The sequence below is a fragment of the Anoplopoma fimbria genome, chromosome 7 (assembly GCF_027596085.1).
Source record: "Anoplopoma fimbria isolate UVic2021 breed Golden Eagle Sablefish chromosome 7, Afim_UVic_2022, whole genome shotgun sequence".
Taxonomy (NCBI): Eukaryota; Metazoa; Chordata; class Actinopteri; order Perciformes; family Anoplopomatidae; genus Anoplopoma; species Anoplopoma fimbria.
Window position 1 is genome coordinate 7,210,826 of NC_072455.1, and position 20,714 is coordinate 7,231,539.

Genomic DNA, 20,714 nt, shown 5'->3' on the forward strand with positions numbered 1-20,714 from the left:
CGATTATTACTAGCTGTTTATCACTAGCTGCTTATCACCCCAACTGACTCATCCCTCCTCACCTGCTGATGTCAACTGCTCTTCAAATCCGCTTCACACAACAAATGTCACACTCCCACAGAGGAACACAGAGGAACACAGATGCCTGTGGAGGGGAGGCCAAGCTGCTTTCACTAGTGTGTGTGTGTCTGTGTGTGTGTGTGTGTATTGAGTCACATGGCTGGTGCTTTAACGTAATGAAGCAGGTTATGACAGCTGCTCAGCACATATACAAATTATTTTGTGTCCTAAAACTAGACGGTGGAAAGAGAGAACTTGACGAAGGAGTTGGGAAGAATATCAAATAAATATTAATGATGTATAGAGATGTATAATGTTGATGATAAAGAAGGTGCTTTAAATATGACAGCAGTCCAAGTGTTGCTGGTTTTCCTCAGAGTGACGGGAAGGCAGATTCACAAGTCTGCTTAGGGATGGAGAGGGGCTGCATCAAGCAATTCACGTTATATAATGCCTTTGTGTGTTTGTTTGGGTGTGTGCATACGTAATTTTTGTTCATGTGCTTGGATCTATAGAGTGACGGCAGGTAAAGCTGCTCAGGAAGAAAAGAAGAAAGCAATCCCTAAGAATAATCACACTGCAGCAAGGAATGGATTCGCTAGAAAGGACTGTTATTGGCTGTGTGTGTGTGTGCGTGTGTGTGTGTGTATACGTGTGATTCAGCTCACAGCTCAGATCTGGCATTGCCCTTGGCGAGTAGCATTTAGAATAACTTACGCCCTCACTGCAGATAATTAGTATTTCCAGACTGTGAGCTGTAACATGGAAGCCTTGCTGTCCATCGCTGACCTTGAGAACCATCAGCAGTATTTCAAACACACCCTTCCCAGAACAGCTCTTGTGTAAATTGTATGATTCTTCCATGTGTCTGTCCATCACAAACATATTTTTTGGAATGGAACTGCCTGCCCTCCACACAACTGGACACAGTGCCAGTGAATGTGTCTAATAAGGAAAACCTGGTACTGTCATCTTGACAAACACACCTGTAATCTCATCACTTGTTTTCATTTTTTTGATAATAATACATTTCTAATTATGTATATTTTTATTTCATGGGCAAAATGTTCGTTTGTAACATGGTGTTCCACATGATTAATCTGAACAATCACATGAAATCTGTTTCATATATAAATGTAATTGTATTTATTTAGTTAGTAGCATTGTATTCATCTTTTAATATTGCAACCTGTGTGATGATTACAGCATTGTTAATAATTATGATGAAAATTATGATTATTTATAATGATATTGTGTTATTATAATGTGTTAATGTATAATGTCATTGTAGGTTTCTGCATAAACATGACATGAAGATATATATTGATCTGTAATTTATTAAAAATTAATCTAATCCACCGAAATTCTAAAACAACAAAATCAACAATAATACTATTAATAATAATAATAAAATAATAAACAAATTTGATAATAATATTACAAATAAGGATTAGAATACAATTTCCTTTATAAACCAATTCAAAAATGTGTTTCCTCTCTCGTTTTGTGTACAGTGACACCAGCTGTTAGCTGCTGCTGTTCTCGTCCCACCTGAGCATCAATTCCCCAGCTCTTTAATCTGGTCCGTCCCCTTAAACAGTCCCCAACATGAGTTCCTCTCCACTGGTGTCTCGAGCCAACATGGACCTCCTGGACGAGCTGCAGCTGATCGCAGCCCAGAACCTGGAGAGGCTGGAAGTCAACAAGTACTACGAGGTGATCAGGGAGCTAGGCAAGGGCACCTACGGCAAGGTGGACCTGGTCATCCACAAGATCAGAGGTGAGGGGACATTTACACACACACATGTACTCACAAACAATATCCTGCTGCTCTAAATAGGCAGAAAAGAAACTACACAAACGTCTATGCTGTGATTTTTCTTGCATTTCACCCATAAGGTACAAAAATGGCACTGAAGTTCCTGAAGAAGAAGACAACCAAGCTGAAATCGTTCCTCCGAGAGTACAGCATCTCACTCTACCTGTCCCCCTGTCCTTTCATCATCAACATGTTCGGTATTGCCTTCGAGACAGACGACTACTATGTGTTTGCACAGGAGTACGCTCTGGCAGGGGACCTATTCGATATCATTCCTCCACAGGTGCTGCTCCATCCTACTCTATTCTGGTTGTTGCTCCTTTGCATCATGGTTTTTGGGTATAGGACTTAAAATACTGTTTTGACAAGTTCTTAAGAGGTTAACACACAGTTGAGTGTAAATTAGATCAGTGGATTTGTTTTAATCCAAGATCAGCCTGCACAGTGATGCATATTGCATTTGTAAATATATCGTATGTAAGTTACACTCTGATGTCCCTCTGTCTGTCCCTTTAGGTCGGTCTTCCTGAAGCGTTGGCAAAGCGCTGTGTGCACCAGGTAGCCATTGCTCTGGACTACCTGCACTGTAAGAAGCTGGTCCACAGGGACATCAAGCCTGAAAACATCCTCATTTTTGACAGAGAGTGCCGCAAGGTCAAACTGTCAGATTTCGGTATGACTCGCCGAGCTGGCTCACCTGTGAAAAGAGTGAGTACCATGTCTGTTTATGACGTCTAATCTCTGCGTGTGGTTTGGACTGCGGAGTTGATCTTTGGAGTTTTTCCTGCAGGTGAGTGGCACCATCCCCTACACGGCCCCGGAGCTCTGCGACGTGACCCGCCACGAGGGGTTCTTCGTGGACTACAGCACTGACGTTTGGGCCTTCGGCGTGCTGCTTTTCTGCATGCTGACCGGAAACTTCCCCTGGGAGAAGGCGCTGCCCTCGGACTCCTTCTACCAGGAGTTCATTCGCTGGCAGAAGAGGAGGACGAACACGGTGCCGTCCCAATGGAGACGCTTCACAGACCAAGCCCTTTGCATGTTCCGCCGGCTGCTCTCTGTGGAACAGGACCGCCGCTGCTCTGTCAAAGAGGTCTCCGGTTACTTCAGACACTCCTGGATGCTGGACACAGAGAACAACAACAACAACGGCAATGGCAACGGCAATGGTGGATGTGGTGGAGAGAGGGTTGGTGTTGGAGGAGGGGGGGCACGGGGAGAGGTGGACGGCACTATCTCATCATCTTCATCCGGGGAGGAAGACGAGGAGCTCCTTGTAGAGAGGATGAAGCAGCAGACTTTATCTCCTCTCTCCCCGCTTTCGCCTCTCTCTCCCATGTCTCTGGTGGCCGTGGAGAGGGGGAGTGGGGGCGGTGCTAAGGGCGGGATGATGGAACCAGGCAGCGGCCACCATTTCGTGTCCGTCTCCACCAACAGCTCCGTGTCGTCCACCAACAGTTACGATCGAATACCGCGAGAGAACAGTTCTCCAGGGGGCCGCATGTTGGTGACCACGCCCATTGAGATCTGCGTCTGAGTTGGTCATAACGTTACTGCGTTATACCTCTCGTTCAACCACGTAGATGTGTATGCACGGAAAAAGAAACAAAAACAGACAATGAGTACTAAGGCGTACCCTGCTCTAAATGTCTTCGGAGAGGAAGCGCACACACAATAGAGTATTTGTACAATGCATACATTCCTCATGAGGTAGGATTTTTGGTCAAAGTGAGAAGCCCAATTTACACTTTGATTTGAATGACGTGCAAATACAGCTTCATGAAAACCAGAAGGGAAAATTGCTTCCAATAGAGATGCTGTCATTTAAACTAACCAAAAGACCAAAATATATTTCTTAAAGCAATACTTCCAGCAAAAAAAGCAAATGGAGACACAAAAGTGGCAGAGTGCTGTGTGATCTCTTCAGGACGTGACCAGGTGTAATTTCTGAGTGAAGACAAAGGACAAAGGATTTGTATTTTTGAAGAAGACTTAACAGAGCTCAAGGTGATACCTTGTAAGACACAAACGAGCGAGCGGTGGTTGTGTTAGTTGCGTCACAAAAATGTGACAGTGTGATTGTGTTTGTTGTGTGTAGTACTGTGTGTTCTGTGTAATCCTAAAGAGGTGTATTTATGTTGCTTTTAAGATTTGTATTATTTATTTGAATCAAAAAAAGAGTACACTTTATTTTTTCTCGTTTTTTTGGAAAAGCAGCTTTCTTGGTTATCCTTCGACTTCACATTGTGTTTTGGTGTTCTTGCGTAGCTGTGCCAAATCCACGGCTGTACATGTTGGTATGAATAGTTGTATATCATGTATGAGGTTTGACCACTATTCTCAGAAAACCAGTATGTCCATGAGCGACGGACTAGACTGAGAGAAGGCTTATGATGTCTCTGTTCTTTATGTCAAACTTATCTACTTCACTTGTGGAAGACGATTTCCTTCTCACTCTCTAAATTCAGTTTGTACAGCTTATGTTTTCTTCAAAACTTTTAGCAAAATGTATTGTGAAAAGAAAAGACAAAAAAAATCCCTCAACATTTTCAGTCCAATCTGAAGAAGAAAAAAATCACAGAAATGTTAAAGAGTCACCCTTTTTTTTATTGCATGAGTAGCTCAAATTCTCTTAAAAAAGAATTGAAATCGGCTTTACAAAAATATACGGTAAAAAAGGATAAAAAGAAAAGTCAAATGGAATTTTTGCTGTAGCACAATTTCTTGCATTATGTTCCTGAGTCATATGATCTCCTGAGTCTTCCAAGGACTAAAAAATCGGAACAACAATTAGTTTCTAACAGTGTATTGTATTTGTATTGCTATTAATGGCGTGTTCATCTCACCACCTCAAGGAACGGAAAGGAAGCAAAGCATGAGGACAAAGAGCGAGAGGCTTGAATTTAAACCACAGGAATTACATCATTTCATTTTTGCTTCTTAATTACCACCTTTAGTGAAGTAGTGTGGCAGTGGTTTTTTTTCAAAATGAACAGAAAAAAACCAAATCCATTTCTTTCTTGGACTCAATATTATCCAAACTGTTTGAAGAAAAAAAAAGCCTGGGATCATGCATAGGAATGGGCGCCTTGTTTGTAGCTCTCCAGACATAACTCTGCATGAACTTGTATGTGCTTAAGCTCTGTTGTGAAAACCCGCTCAGTGTTTCTCCTGTCACAAGCTGTAGTACTCCCTAGAGAAATAGCTGCAAATAATATGTTCCTTCATCTCGTGAGAGTCAGCAGCCTCAGCTGGGACATACCTGGCTGAGGATCAGCTAAACTCCATTCAACCCTTACAGAATCACTTTGGATAATGTTCATCAAAGCTGCTCCCGGATCAGCGAGCCAGTATGCAAATTACTACATTTTGTGACAATCTCTGACCTCATTGGCAGCCCTCTGACTCAGAACAAAGGACAGTCCTGATACGGACACTGGAGCCGTGCTGGTTGCCGATGCCGGTTGCCGATGCCGGTTGCTCTCCATCAGCTAGCTGTGAGCAGCAGTGGCTCTGCAGCGTTTATGTGTGAGCTCCAGCACATCACATGACTGTATGAAGAGAGGACTCAGGCTTGAACATTACCTCATCATGCCACTCTTGTTTTCACCCTGAAACCAGCCTCCTGCTCCTCCTCAGCTCTTCCGTAAATGAAGCTTCAGTGAATCGAACGGCCATCTTAACCATTAAGTCTCCTTAGAGGTGAAACATCCTGTGAATCTGGTTGTGACTGAGCCAAGGGGGGGCAGTGATGGCCTCTAGGGCTGCCACCTTTTGAAAAGAAAAAGAGAATCAACACGTAATTTGTTAATTCAAATGACATGGAACACAATCCAATTGGTTGAATGATAAAAGTACACAGCAAAATTGACATTCTGTTCACTGTTTTTTCAGTAAACAGCTTCACCTAAATATATGATTTTTCCATTTATGGTGTCAAATACAAATTCTTTCCACACGACTTCTGCCATTTGTTTGCCGTCATGCTTATCCTTTGAGCACAGCCCTAGTTTCCTCAATTTAGCGTTAGCATAGACAACAACAGCTGTGTGGTTTACTGATAAGAAAACAGGACAGGCAATAAATCAGTGAGTGTATTTCTTCCTTTTGCACTATTACACAGAGAATTTTGAATTCAGTCAATTCATTACGTATTGAAAATGATTTATTTGGTCGTGGTCAAATGGTAACAGTTAATAGTTAGCAGCCCTAGTGAACAGAATAGAAACTAAAGCCTGATCTCCCAATTGGCCGTCACTTTTCTAATCATCCTTTGGTTTTGTTCTTTTGCGGGACTTTTCCTGCAAATTGCTAAGTTAGCTAGCCAACTTCTTCATATGCTGTGTAAGAGTCATATTAAAGGGTGCCCTGTGGAGTTCTTTTATATAAAAAAAACACACATGTTGTGGGAACAAGGCTACTGCCACTGAATTTCAGTGGAATAGCCTTAAGACAAGGCATAAGATGTTGGCGTTGGCACTGTATTTAAATGTGGACTCTTGAGCAGTGACTGATGTCTGAGTGAGGGAAAGAGAATGATCCAACATGGTGAGGATTCTGCCACACAGAAAAGTTTCTGTGCCACAGTTAACGAATGAAAACTGTTCCATCACTCAAAAATCTGGGGGAGATAATTGCACTTGTTGCAATGCTGATTTATTTGCTTGAAATATTTCTGACACAATGGCCAAGAGGTTACAAAGAGGCAAACAAGTTCACTTTATACTTAAAACTAAAGAAACAAGTTGATTTTCAGTATATAAGTGGATTCTTGCATGATGCAACAATAAGACAACAGAATGAGAGAATGAATATTCTGGTACGGTGGTGTGTTGGGATGAAACACATCTTACTCCTGTTACTGCTCCAGGGTCTGCTGCAGCTGACCTGAGAGAGGATGAGACATTAAGAGAACTATGCTTCTTCTGCCAGTCACTTTCCCTTTTCTTCCATCAGTAGCTGCTGCCTCCTCACCTCATCCATAACGTAATGTGTTGTAATGGAGTTTCAGTGTCTTTCTGTACAGTGACTTATTTCAAAGCATCCTGTTTTTGGTGGAGTTTTAGTGAGTAGATGACCACAGCACTAGAACTCGTAACCGGTTCTGTCTTTGCAATACAACTGTCTTCCTGTAAACTGAGATTTAGTCAATAAAATGAGAATTCTTGTTGCAGTGACCTTTGGTATTGGGTTGTTTTCCCCAGAAGTCCTCTGTGACGCATTAGGATGTATCAGGACATAGATGCAATTGATTAATAGTTTATATGTACAGTACAGTGTTTAAGTTTGTCGCATCCCAGGAGATGAGGAATATATTACAATATATTGCATGTCCACATCAGACCCCTACGGAAATTGGATAGCTAATATTGTATATTCTTTATTCCTCAGAAAAAAAGTAAAGAAAGCTAAATTTAATATAAATGTAATGTTTAAAAGATGAATATTTAAACAAATAAGACATTATGAGTCATATGACTACTTAATACTAGAATTTTTTAGAAATGTTCTTTTGATGCACTTTATTTCTTAACAGCATTTTTAATTGGTGTTGTCCCCAGCCTGTTCAACGTCTGCCAGCTCCTGTTAGAGAGAGCAACCACAATGCCTCAGGACTGAACCAATGCACAGACACCACAGCTAACTTCAGCCCACTTGGCTATTGAGCTTGGATTATTACTGAGCATCTAATTGAAGAAGCCAGTGTTAGAAGCAGCAGCTACCTGGTTCATTCTCAAGATGTTCCTCAGACAAAGACAGGAATTCAGTGGAAAGACCTTCTCTTGGTTGCTCCCAAATGTTTAAAGTGTCATGTGATCAGTTAGCTGCTATGTGCTCAACTATCTCCAACTTTGCTATTTGGTAGGTTGTGGGCAGTAGCATCAAACAATGAGCCTAAAAGGCTAAAGGGCCCTATAGAACCGAGGGGAACCGCCCAGTTTGGTGTTGGTATGAAATTTAAATGTGAAACATTTTGACATGTAGTGCAAGCCAAGGGGTATAACAAATGATTGCTATTTAATTTAGCTGCTTCCGTTTCAGTGTCCTGGAACACCTGAACAGAGCAGAGCTGGTGTTAATATTAGAAACAGCTGAATCCCAATGTCCGCTGTGAACATGAAGTGTTAGAGCTGCACTAGTTCATACTTAATAAGAACTAGTGCAGCTCTAAATATGAATTACTTATTAGTTTTTAAAACTGTGCGATTTTTAACAATTAGTTCTAAAATGTGTACAACTAGTCTTTAATTTGTATTTATTCCTTTCTAATCAACATTGGTCAGTTTGGAGTTCATTATCAGAACATTTATTTTGTAATGATTTGTAAAATAAGAGATTTCCACCAGTCCCCCAAAACACAAATCTGTTACAGAAAACCACAACATTGAACAAAATATTTATTTTTGACAGTGACATGACCTCTGATGCTCCCAGAGGTGAGCAAAACGGTACAAAAAGATAGCATAAAATAAAGACCATAAAAAAAGTGCCATGAGTTGGCAGTCCAAGTCCCATGTTAGACCCTTATGTCACCAGAGCACTGACAGACACACTGAGGGGTTGGAATGTGATGAGGTGTGCATCTGAGCAGATAAGCACATCCTGATACACGTATCATGGCTCCAGTCAACGTTGGGTTAACATAACCAGCCCAAAAGCCAAGTCACAAAACATTATTCAAATCATTAGAATATCTGAGATCCAGCCCTGAGATTAAACACACTTTTTGTTTTAATCCAAACATTTTATAAGAATAAAACATACTCCAAAACCTGTTTTTGGTACAATGTGAACAACCGCCTGTAATTGAAAACAACTTACGTTAAATTTCACCGTACCAATATATAAAATACACACAACATATGGATGGCACAAATGAAATAGACGTGCTGTTCCAGGATAAGGGCATTTTGGTGTGCGTGTGTGGATTTGTTACCATGGATACATGCTTTATGGGCCTCACTGGTCCCCCTAGTGGAGTGAACTCCAAAGTGCTTTCTGCATAAAACATTAAAACAAACAGTCCCCTCAATGACATCAATTGGGCCCAACATTTAGTGCAGGTGTCCGGCTGTGGTTTAGACTGGACTTTTGCATCGTGGTATGTTTACTACGGACCTCTGTTGTGTTGACAACATCCAATCAGGTGCCTTGTTCAGTGAGTGTCATAGCTCCACCGACCAGCATCTCCTCGACTGACTTTGGACGGCTTTACCAATAACTTAAAAACACAATCAAACCTCTTTTACAGCTTGTAAGAGAACTCCAGGAATAAATAAACCAAATATAATCAAATACTTACAAAATCCTTAAAAAATTAAATATCTTTGATTGTTCATATTTAATCCAGGAACAAAATAATCTATATAAATAACTACAGAGTGAAAACACAAATGATGAATTCAGCATATGACTTAACGTCCCAGTCAGCGGAGGTTATTGGCGTGTGTCTTGAGTACCGTCAGACTGGACTGAGGGAGGTTCGGTGACAGTGGTTAACAGTGATGTTGAAGAGCAGAGGGTGAAGTTAAGGTTTACGGATGCTAGCTGTCAGTCAGAGGATCCCTGGTCCAATGTTGCCATGGATACCAACAGATGGGGAAGGAGAGCCCAACCTGGATGTTGCAAGTGAATGTCTGGATGAATAAAAAGAAAAACATATTTCAAAGTGACAGACTCACCTGAACACATTTCTGTTTGTTCTGGAGAAAATGTGCATCCCGTCAGGGTGCTGTCGGAAACTTTTAGCTACATATGTTCTCTGTCTCTATCTTTTTAATGTTTGGTTTTCTCATTACATTTTCAATCCATTAACCCCTAAACACCAGCCACCTATGTTAAATTCAACGTGGCTTAATAGGAATTTAGTGCTTGAGTTGCAGCGTACAGTTAAGTTACAAAGAACAGTTAAGATGTTCATGACCAACCCGTTGTCTCCCAACAGCTTGGTCAGTGCTCCTCAGCATCTACCACAGACGCACGTTTAGTGTGTGTAGGTCACGCAGACACCTGCATTACTGGCAGATTAACAGACATAGGGTAAACCGCGTGATAGTCCACACAGGGCAGGCGGGCTGGACAAACAAACACAGGACGCTGTCCATGTCCCATGCAACAATTAAAGTAAAGTGGACATTTTCTCATGTCAATCGTTAGTTAACAGAGTTGTTAGTCACGTGAGTTCCTGGTCACTAGTCACATCAGTCCTTAGTCACTCCATAGTGACTCGGTGGTCACGTGAGTCACTAGTCACTCAGTAATCCATTGAGTTGCTAGTCATGCGAGTCTCTAGTCACGTGAGACGTTAATCAAATTCTCAAAACTCTTATCCTAAACTTCCTAAGAGATGGAAGTTTATTTTGAAAAGAAATAAAGTATGTAACACGCATACACGCCGTCACTGATGATGCTAGTGGGGTACGTAGAGCTTCAGTTAGAGGTTTAGTGAAAAAGTTGCCTTATTTGAAGCATCGGTGTGAGAATTTGTTGCCATGACTCAGCACGTTGACAATAACGAGTGCAGTGCCCATTTCAAAACCTGCCTGTTCAGAATGGTCTGAATACATGGCCTGTGGTTCTTGAGAACCGCTTATAGAAACACCTTCTAGACTAGAAATTGTATATCAGAAGTGGACGTAGTCATTGTGACATCATCCATTGGTTTGTGGACTTCAGTTTTGAAGCGTTGAGTTCGATTTCACCGACGCCATGTTGTAGAAGCGACCATATTTGGAATGTGGAGGAGTGATGTAGAGACACCGTATAAGTCTCTGGTAGAGACCTGTCAATCACAGTAGCCCCGCCGTAAAGCATACTCTGCTTTATGGTCCATTTGACTCTAAATGGACCATGACGGTGTTATCAGCTGTAACTGTCGTATGAGAGCAGAACAGAGCGGCAGCAGTGAGGTAACCACTGTGGCGTGCACAGATGCACTCATATGCACTAAAATCATGCGCAGCCAGCCGGGCTATGTCAACAAAGCAATGTTTACAACACACAGAGGAAGAGAGACTTCATTCTCTGCTCAGATAGCCATTACTCCACTATATGTTTACATACATATATACATATTTACACAAATAATAGTTGTTTGCTGTTAAATTATTGCTGTGAATATCAAATTTAGCACCTTTAATAAAATCAATTCTGGCTCTGTTCCATAAAGCTGTTATTTTGATGCTGCTCACTGGAATGGCTGCGACACGATAAATAGAATGGGACCAGAAATACCAATATCAATCACACCTGTTTTGCCCGCTGCTATGACAGTCAGAATGGATGTTAAGAAAAAGGGCCTATAGCTATCTAGTATTGCACGGCCTTAAAGTTGAAGAACTTGCAAGAGAAAAAAAACATTGAAGCAGCAGAGGCTGGCAAATGTAGACTTTTAATCCCTAGTATGGGTTTAGCTCAAAAAACCTCCCACATCTTTCATTGGACTCCCAAAACCCCAACAGAAGTTTCTACAGAGCAGCAGATCACATGAAAGCAGAGCAGGTATGTACTAACCTCATGAGGTTTCTGCTCTGTCACCTGTCATTCCATCGGTTCCCTGGAGGGGATTTGAATGTCTTGGTCTGGGGATGAATGAGGAATCACTAAATATTAAGCTAATAGTACAGTCACACATGATATCTTTCAAAAAGCACAATCCCAGGTCTATAATAGCAGAACCACAGCTACTATCTACATATTATAATCAGCTGGTACATTTTCACTTACTCACCTTGTGCTTTTTACACTTCATGGAAAAGTTTTCTTCTATAAGCACACAGTCTGCTAGAACAAGAGCAGAACAGGAGTTAAAGATGTCACACTGACTCATCCCAAATGTGCAGGTTCAAGCTGAGCGGAAGTGATCATTTTAATCTAAAGTTACAGTTACATGTCTACATGTGTTAATGCTCATAATCCTCCTTGTTTTTCTCATCCTGGCTGTCCTGCAGCACCTCTTCTCACCCTCTCTCTGAAATGCTCCGTTGTAGCGCTTGCTCCTCCCTCCAGAAAGCAAAGTCTGCTCTGATTGGTCAGCTAGCCCGCTCTGTTGTGATTTGTCAACATTTTACATTTTAAAAAAACTCTTCCTCCGGAGCTCCAGCTCCGTCTCTCTCTTTTGTTGTTTGAGGGCCGAACTAGGCGGAAGCAGTTTTACGTCACTTCCGTAACATTATGACCTCATAAAGTTACGGAAGTGAAGGAGAGAAATCAATTCCATTTCAGGCAGCTCAGGAGCAGTGTCTCAGGGGGAGGGTAACTCCTTTTAGGCGTGGACTTCAGGTTTTACACTCTACGAACCTTTTCATGTACAAAAATCTATATAACACACTAAAGAAGAGGGGAAAAGTGGAAAAGCATTATAGGGCCACTTTAACATAAACTATGTTGAGGCATCAGAATCTAACACTGAATGAAACCAGACATACCTTCATGGCTAGATGCCAATCGAAATAAATTGGGTGAACTGACCCTTTAAGATTAAAGACAAACTAGTGCAAAAAAGCACGCTGCACCTGTAAATGTGCACACAGATGTGATGTGTGGGGACGGAGGGCAGAGAGCAGCACTTACCAGACTCCAGAGCACACCTATAGTGGTACTTATTGGGACAGCCTTTGAAGAAGCAGCCGAGTGTAGCACCGTGGTCACTGCACGCTGAGCACTTCTAAACACAGCAGAGGAAAGGCCGAAGGAACAAATCAGGTATGCGTCTGCCAACAGCATGCATGATACTAGAAAATCTGATGTCGCTTTTAAAGCAACGGCCACAGGTCTACAGCGATGCAAAAGTGTTCTGCTGTACAAAACACAATGAGCGAACACACAAATCTATGCTTAATCCGTGCGCACCAACATTTAACGCTCAAATCCAGGCCTCAGTATTTTCTGACCTGGATTTGGTAACAATTTAATACTGCATTCATTCAAGGCCTTAAAAGAAAACAATATTTAAAACCCTTAACTTATCAGTGCATTGGCAAAATGTATTAAATAACGATTAAATGTCATAATTAAAATATTCAACTACGTGTCCCAGTCCTGCTTACAACGGAGTAATGAGATGTTCGTATTAAAATGTTACGGTTTTTGTTTTCATTGTTTTAATGGACGATAATAATAATAATAATGACTGCTACTCCCACCCATTGATCAGCTGTGGAATTCTTTTCCCTTTCTTATTTAAGACAACGGTTGAACGTAAGAGGCTTCATGGGGGCTTTGGCCCCCCTACTTTACCCCCCCCTGTAGAAGAAGAAAAACATCTTGTAAAATGCCCCGCTGTAATACCTGCAGTACAGACTAGCCTTTTAACTACTGTGTGAAAATGGGTTTATGTGCGATCCACGTTTACATACATTGTTGGTATAATTAATAATATTTTATAACTGACATAATTGTCAATTAACCATGCTTACTCATGCTATGATTTGATAAAACATCTAAAATCTATTATTCAATACAATTTCAATTGTATAGTCCAACATCACAAATGCCACAGAGGGCGTTACAATCTGTACAATACACAACCTCCTCTCCCAGGATGGACAGAAGTGTAATAGTACAGAATGAACAACAAAGAATTACAACAGAGTCAATGCATATGACAGAAATTATACATTTAATGAGTAGTAAAAGCAGTAGTAGAAATAATAATAGCAAAATGATAGCTACTAATAATATGAGTGTATTAGTTAGGGCTGGGCGATTTTTCGATTTTGATTTTAATCGCGATGTAATTTTTTTCTACGGTTTTAAATGAGACGTTCGATTAGCCGACGCCTTCAAAAAAAATAAAAAAAATCAATGTTTTCACAGACCCGCGAATACAGCGAGCCACATCACGTTTGGTTGTGCAGACACAACAACATACACACATGTGTAGCTAGCAGCAGCGCGAAGCCGCAGTTAAGTTTGCAGCAAGACAGTTCAGACTTTAAAAATGAGCGAGAACTCTGTAGACGGGAGTTCTGAACAGCAATTAAATGATAGTACTGCCCAGGAGGAGATTGTTGAAAAGAAGGGTCTGAGAAGTTCGGCTGCTTGGAGGTACTTTGGGTATTTGAAGTCGGACGAACAACAGCGTAATACACTGTGCAAAATATGTAGAAGGAACGTAGCTACTAAAACAGGAAACACCAGCAATTTGTTTCAGCATTTAAGACAATGCCACCCACTAGAGCACGCACAGTTATGCAAGACAGGTAATGCCCCCTCCTCCAGCACCAGTAAAAGGAAGCCATATCAACAGACCATAATGTCCGCTCTTTCCAGCATCGCGCCATATGAAAAAACATCGAAACGACACAAAGACGTTACACACGCAATCACACAATTCCTCGCAAAAGGCATGCTGCCAATACGCACTGTCGAAAGGGAAGAATTTAAAAACCTAATGAGAGTGATTGACCCTCGTTATCAACTCCCAGGGCGCAAACACTTCTCGCAGACAGCAATCCCACACCTGTATGCGGAGTGCAGAGGGATGGTTGAGAGGGACCTGCGGGCTGTGGCATACTTCGCCACCACATCGGACTTGTGGTCAAGTCGAACTTCCGAACCATATTTGAGCCTCACTGCTCATTATATTGACCAAGACTGGGCTATGAAGAGCAAATGCCTCCAAACGGCATACTTTCCTGAAGACCATACTGCCGAGGCAATTGCATCAGGGCTGACAGAATCGCTTGGTTCGTGGGGGCTAAGTGAAAGCAAACAAGTTTGCATTACCACAGATAGTGGAGCAAATATAGTAAAAGCAACCACCCTCAACAACTGGACTCGCCTACAGTGTTTTGGCCACCGACTTCACTCAGCTGTTGGTAAGTTGAATAGCAGAATTGCATACCTTAATTGTATTTTCAGGTCATATAAATATGAAAAAAACGAATGTTCATTATTATATTTTTTTTAAACTATTATTTAAGAAAAAAGACAAGAACGTTTTACAATGAGAGTCAAGGCCTTCTCTTCATAATGTTTATTAGGCCACCCTTAAAATGCTTTATTTATTTCTCAAAGATTAATTTGCCACCTCAAAAGATTATAAACTGGTATTCAAACTATGCTGGATTCATGCCCTTGTCTATTAATTTAAAAAATACTGTCTTGAATATCCAGCCCCTCATGTGCACTATTCTGTATTAGAAATATTCATACTGGTTTCTTATTCTGTTTTTTTTGTTTGTTTGTTTGTCCCCCACCCCCCACCCCACAGAGAAAGCCGGAAAGCACAAGAAAGTGGAGCGTGCTGTGGGTGTGTGTAAGAAAGCAGTGGCTGCCTTCAGCTATTCGTGGAAGAAGAAGAGAGATCTGGCTGTTGCTCAAGAAGAGCTTCATCTACCCCAGCACAAGTTAGTGACTGAGTCACCCACTAGGTGGGGTTCACGTCAGAAGATGGTGGAGAGGATGCTGGAGCAGCAGAAAGCTATCGCTCAGGTCTTGGGAGCAGACAAAAAGACGAGACAACTGGTTCCTACATGGCAAGACCTAGATGTCCTGGAATCTGTCCATGGGGCCCTGAATCCACTACTGGAATTCACTGATGCACTCTCCAGTGAAAATTATGTGAGTGTGTCATACCTCAAGCCGATGCTGCAACTTTTCAGAACACAGATTCTCAAGCCATCCGACGATGAAACACAGCTCACCAAAGAATTGAAGATGACAGTCATGTCATACCTGGATGAAAAGTATGCCGATCCGAACACTGAGGAACTACTGGATGTTGCAACTTTGGTAGATCCGCGTTTCAAGACACAATACATTAAGCCAGAAAACATTCATGCCATCAAAATGAGAGCAGTGTCTGAGATGTTGGAGGACTGCTCCACTTCAGTCAGAACAGAGGAAGCAGAGGCAGGAGATGCTGCAGTACCCCCTCCCCTGAAGACACAAAAAAAGTCATTGGGCAGCTTCTTTAAGAAACCAGAATCCAGTCCAGCACTCAATGACAGACAGAGTGTTGAGCGGGAACTCGAAAACTACTTGACAGCAGCAGATGCAGACAGTGAGATGGACCCACTGCAATGGTGGAAGGTGAATGAAAGGAACTTCCCAAGACTTGGCGGCCTTGCAAAGCACTATTTGTGCATCCCTGCAACCAGCACACCCTCCGAGAGGGTATTTAGCACAGGGGGGAACATTGTGACCTGCCACAGGGCAGCTTTAAAACCTGAGATGGTGGATACACTTGTCTTCCTTGCTCGCAACTTGTGAGAAACAGTATTGCACAATTTTTTGTTTCATTGCAGCACAAGTTAAATGCACTTCATGTTTTTCGTTGTTGTTTTTTAAAGCTGCTAGAATTTGTTCTGTGAAACCTAAGAGCTTGTTAAGCTGTTTTTGTGTATTACATTTGTTTTTGTGTATTACATTTTCTTTTTTACCAGAAAATAAAAAGAAATTATACAAAAATGGTGATTTTGTTCATATCGTGATATAAAATCGAAATCGGAAATTTTGGGGGGGAAAAATCGAAATATAACTTTTTCCCATATCGCCCAGCCCTAGTATTAGTATCCTAAAGGCCTACAGAACAAGCAAGTAAACAGGCAAGCTATCAATTCATTATCACCTTGAATGTTTTCTTCAACAAATCAATCACATATTCACATGGAATTATGGAACAAGAAATTCACATTGTGTGCTAAAGTGCCTACCGTCTCCTCGGCCACCTTGACAGCCTCCTCCAGTCCATAAACTTTGCCCTTCACCAGGAACACGCCTGCGGACCAGATGCCGCAGTCTTCGTGGAGCCAGTATTCACAGGGCTCCAGAGGCAGCACAGGGGGGCTGTACCAGTCCTCCACATCAGCAGAGCAGCCGTCTGACCGAGCCCGCTTAGCTGCAGGGCTGCCATTATGGTTAGCTGTCCACCGATAGCCCTCCAGACCCTTCTGCTTCGGCTGAGCTGCCGGCCTCAGGGGCCGGGGTGCGGCTGGAATGGCACACTTCCTCCCCCTGCCTCTGATACGGCAGGACGAAGAGTCTGTATCGCTGGAGTCGTCCTCGTCCTCTTTGAGGCCCAACATGCTTGCTGGTCTTTTGGTGCTTGGCTGGTATCCCTCCGGGTAATAGGGTCCATGGAGGTCCCCTAAGTCCATTGCATTGGCCGCCTGTCCACACAGGCAGCAGACAAGAGCGCGCTGCTGCAGGCAGTGTGTGGATGCCCGGCCCAGCTGCAAACAGGAAGTGCTGGGTACGACTGCAGAAAGGAAGCCACAGAGGACAACCTGCTGCTGTTGGCCCCTCTTGTGTTGTGTCCTCACCTCTTCTGGGTAGTTGATTATAGTACACAGCGATGATGCTGACTGCTGATGCTCCACACGGATGAATGGAGAGAAACTGTCCAACCGATAGTCCCTCTTCTCCTCCTTGTAGTTGACGTACTTCAACTTGATCTCAGGCTCCTTCGGGGAGAAAATGGAGGAATACTGGCTCCATGTGCGTTTCTTTTGCCTTCTCTTGCGAGTACCAGCCCTCTTGGTCTTGCTAGTGGGAGATGTTTGGCTAACTGTGGCCTTGCCTTTGCCTTGGCTTTTCTTTGGAGATTTTGATGATTGTGGTGGGGTACATCTTGCCATATGAGTTTCCACTGAGGGGTCGGGGTGGGATAGATGCTCTGGCTCCTCTGAGTTTTCATGCACATTAAACTGACTTGAGTGTGGTTTTCTCTTTGACCTCACAGGGCTGGTCTGTAGGTCATGTGGAGGGTGGGAAACATCCTGTGGCCCTCTCTTGGACTTCTTGTGCACAGAATACAGAGGGCTTTTTGAAGATGTGCTGCCGTTGGACTTTTTAGAAAGATTGATTTCAGAATCAGAGGTAGAGTCTTTGCAACTGTCAGTGTTCATGTTATTAGTTTTACCCCTTTTCATTGAAGTTACTGCTTTTTGTTTCCTCGTTTTCACTGAGAAAGGCGCTTTCCCTCTTTTTCTCCTTTTTTCTGCTGACAGGGTCTCTTTCCTCTTAGGACTGGCTAACTCAGAAACACCAGCCGGCAACTGGGAAGCCTTTGCTTTCTTATTGGTACGTATGCATCCTGACACTTTATACCGGCTGGAATTTATGTCCATAACTATAGCCTCTAATCTTGTACCTCTGCCAGACCGCATGGGCAACTTCTTTTCTTTTAAAGTTCTCTGTAGTGCCTTAGCATTCCCGTTCATGTGAGGAGTGACAATCTTGGGTTTGTTTTCTGAAACATCTGACACACAAACATCATCTGTCAAGTCAATCAAAGGCTCCAACACCGCCTTCCGTCTACTGACAGGCTGCGTAGTCCCAGCAATTGAATCTAATCTTGTGGGGCTATCGCTTATGCCAGAGCCTGGCTGAATGCCCCCCTCTGTCCTCAAGCCATCCAACACAACCTCATCAAATGTCTCTAGATAAGAGTTATCACCGCTGGGTGAGCTGGAGGCCTGAGGCAGGACAAACACATCCTCCACATTGTCCAGTGAGGTGGCAGAGGGGGAGACGGGGTCCTCAAGAGGACTGATGTACTCCCTGCTTCGTGAGCACAGGTCTCTAGCACCCATGCTGTTCAAGACAACCGCTGGGTCCTGTTTCTTAGACGGGAGAGAGAGCCCCTTAAAGCTGCCCCTCTCCTCATCCTCCCCTGTGGCAGAGATGAGCGTCTTCGGTGAGGATTCAGCACGTACTCCTGAACTCGAGCAGCTATCAACCTGTCCATTTTCCAAACCCTCACCCTTTTTCAGAAAAAGGCCTTGATCCTCTTCGCCTTTTCCATGCTTGTGTGTGTCTCTGCCACTGGAAATGACTCCCCCGTTTAACTCCCGAGGCTCCTGCGTTAGACATACTCCATCATCGTTCTCTGGTCCCACCTGAGCCTGAGTCAATGACTGAAAAAGGTGCGTCTGAGTTGCGAGGTCCATGGGCCCATCAACCTGCTCCAAGTAGTGCTGGTTGGGTGCATAGCCAGTCTCCTCCTCAAGCCCTTTATCTAGGTCACATGGGGAGTGGAGGGACAACTTGCTGATAGGCGGCACACCGTACAGGGGCGAATGCCGGGACAGGGAGTCGTGAGAGGAGAAGACGTGAGACCTGCTCACGTAGGACAGGGTGACTGTAGTGTGAGAGAAGGCATTGTCTGGTTCAATTGGATCCCCCGAATGGAGAGTGGTCTCTGAGGAGCCGGTCTCTGAGAAGGGTAGTCCGGGGTTGCTGGTCCCCGAGTTTGGGTACCAGCCGGGGCTCTTGACTATGTGCAGAGCATCGAGGGGGGTGCCGTTGAGGACACATTCCTCGCCCTTCCTGGTCAGGTCGATCACAGCGGGGATGCTGGATGTAGAGAGGTCTTGAGGCTGTAGGTCATCTAAGCTCCCAGGTGGCTGCTCCATCACAACTGCAATGGAAGGAGAGGAGAAAATAATGTGGTGCAGCTTATATGAATGAGTTCTGTCAAGGAAGACACACAGGATGCATTTTATTAGGATTACTCCTTTTTTACTGTGGTCAAAAACTCTTATCTAACCTACACAATTACTCTTTTCCAGGAACTCTGTGACATAGAAGAAGTTATTTGACCACTGAGCTACAGCACCTTGAGATGTCACTTTGTTATTCAATATGTTTTCATCCCTCACAGCTAAAGACATAACGTTGACCTTAGCCAGGAAACTGGCGTTTGCTTGGATGTCGTTAGAGAACATAGCATTGATTAGCAATTTACGATTTGGGTATTTTACAGTTTTACATTCATATTTTAGAGTATTCATAATATCCGGTTGCTGGGTTCAGTGAATACCGTTAACGTCTTTAAAGCCAACAGTTGACCGGCTGACTTACCACCAACGGTAACAGGTCATGGTTTCTAAGAGAGGTAGCTTAGCCTAACCAAAGCTAACCGTAGCTAGCTAGGCCCGTTTTAGCCCCGGTAACGCTCGTGTACGCCGGACTACATACAATACTTGCCAACTTAAAGCAATTTTAATTAAAAGACAGAAAGTCACGCGCCACCAAACTGCCTTTACAGCTTCTACTGATAGATATCGGTCACTTTTTTCATTTCGGCTAGGTCTACTCTCCCAAGACACTCATTTTTACTATAACATTCCAACTTGTACAGCTTAGGGGTCCATATTTTTTCGCCCACGAACGTTACGACTCATTAACTTTGTGCGAGTACAATGGCCAACCCAGTTTAAAAAAGGTAAAATCTGGCTTTAAAAGGCGTTATTTGCCGTATTACATGCACGCCGAATTGAGGAGAGAATCTATGTGGTTCAAGGAATAATGTTTTGCTTTCTACTATATCACAAAATTGAACGAGATGCAAGGTATTATTTCATTGCGGAACACTTTTTGTGGAGTTTGGCAACACGTTCTCTATATTTCCGAGAACGGTGCGCAGCGGGGCAAGGCCCGGCTTGGTGAAACAAAGGCAGAGTGACGGTAATGCGCTGCGCCGTTTAGCCAAACTTACCCGGACAGGAGGGATCGTTTTAAAACGTCCTGTTAGGAATTGGTCTGAGCCTGCATCTTTCTCAACAACACGTCCACTCTAACGAATACTACTAACACGGGAGACACAGGCAGCTCCCAATTAAAGAAAGATCCTCACTTTCCAGGAACACACTACTCTGATAGCAGCAGTGTCAAGATGATTGAGTATAATCTCAAACTTCCGGATTCCCCTCCATAATAAAATGATTATTGGTGCATTTCAGTGTTTTTTTTGTCTTTAAATTGAAATGATAATCATAAAAAGTACAATAAAACCTCATATCAAAAGAATGAAAATGACTGAACGCGTTATTCCTTTAGATGTTAGCAGGGGATCAGCCTAGTGTACACCTTTGTCGGAATCATT

The 20,714-nt window shown here is 43.0% G+C and overlaps 2 protein-coding genes across 4 annotated transcripts in view; one reads left to right on the forward strand and one right to left on the reverse strand.

The window, feature by feature from the left end:
• Positions 1–1,668: 1,668 nt before the first annotated feature.
• bsk146 (brain specific kinase 146) lies at positions 1,669–3,416 on the forward strand. The gene is made up of 5 exons (XM_054601847.1): positions 1,669–1,840; positions 1,960–2,162; positions 2,396–2,587; positions 2,670–3,036; positions 3,100–3,416. The coding sequence occupies exons 1-5, from the start codon at positions 1,669–1,671 to the stop codon at positions 3,414–3,416; spliced, it is 1,251 nt and encodes a 416-aa protein (XP_054457822.1).
• Positions 3,417–8,265: 4,849 nt separating this feature from the next.
• si:dkey-94l16.4 (transcription factor 20) overlaps positions 8,266–20,714 on the reverse strand; it is a 12,451-nt gene continuing 2 nt past the window's right edge. Inside the window, exons 1-6 of one of the 3 annotated variants that reach the window (XM_054601610.1) lie at positions 20,328–20,714; positions 16,540–19,247; positions 12,452–12,545; positions 11,610–11,662; positions 11,393–11,460; positions 8,266–9,495 (exon numbers count right to left, since the gene is read on the reverse strand). The exon at positions 20,328–20,714 is cut by the window's right edge and continues 2 nt beyond it. In XM_054601610.1, the coding sequence (XP_054457585.1) occupies positions 11,413–11,460; positions 11,610–11,662; positions 12,452–12,545; positions 16,540–19,242 (2,898 nt within the window). In that variant the 5' untranslated portion in view covers positions 19,243–19,247; positions 20,328–20,714 and the 3' untranslated portion in view covers positions 8,266–9,495; positions 11,393–11,412. Of the gene's footprint in view, positions 9,517–11,392; positions 11,461–11,609; positions 11,663–12,451; positions 12,546–16,539; positions 19,248–20,327 lie in introns of all 3 variants that reach the window. The other 2 variants (XM_054601609.1, XM_054601611.1) reach the window with 2 other exon arrangements.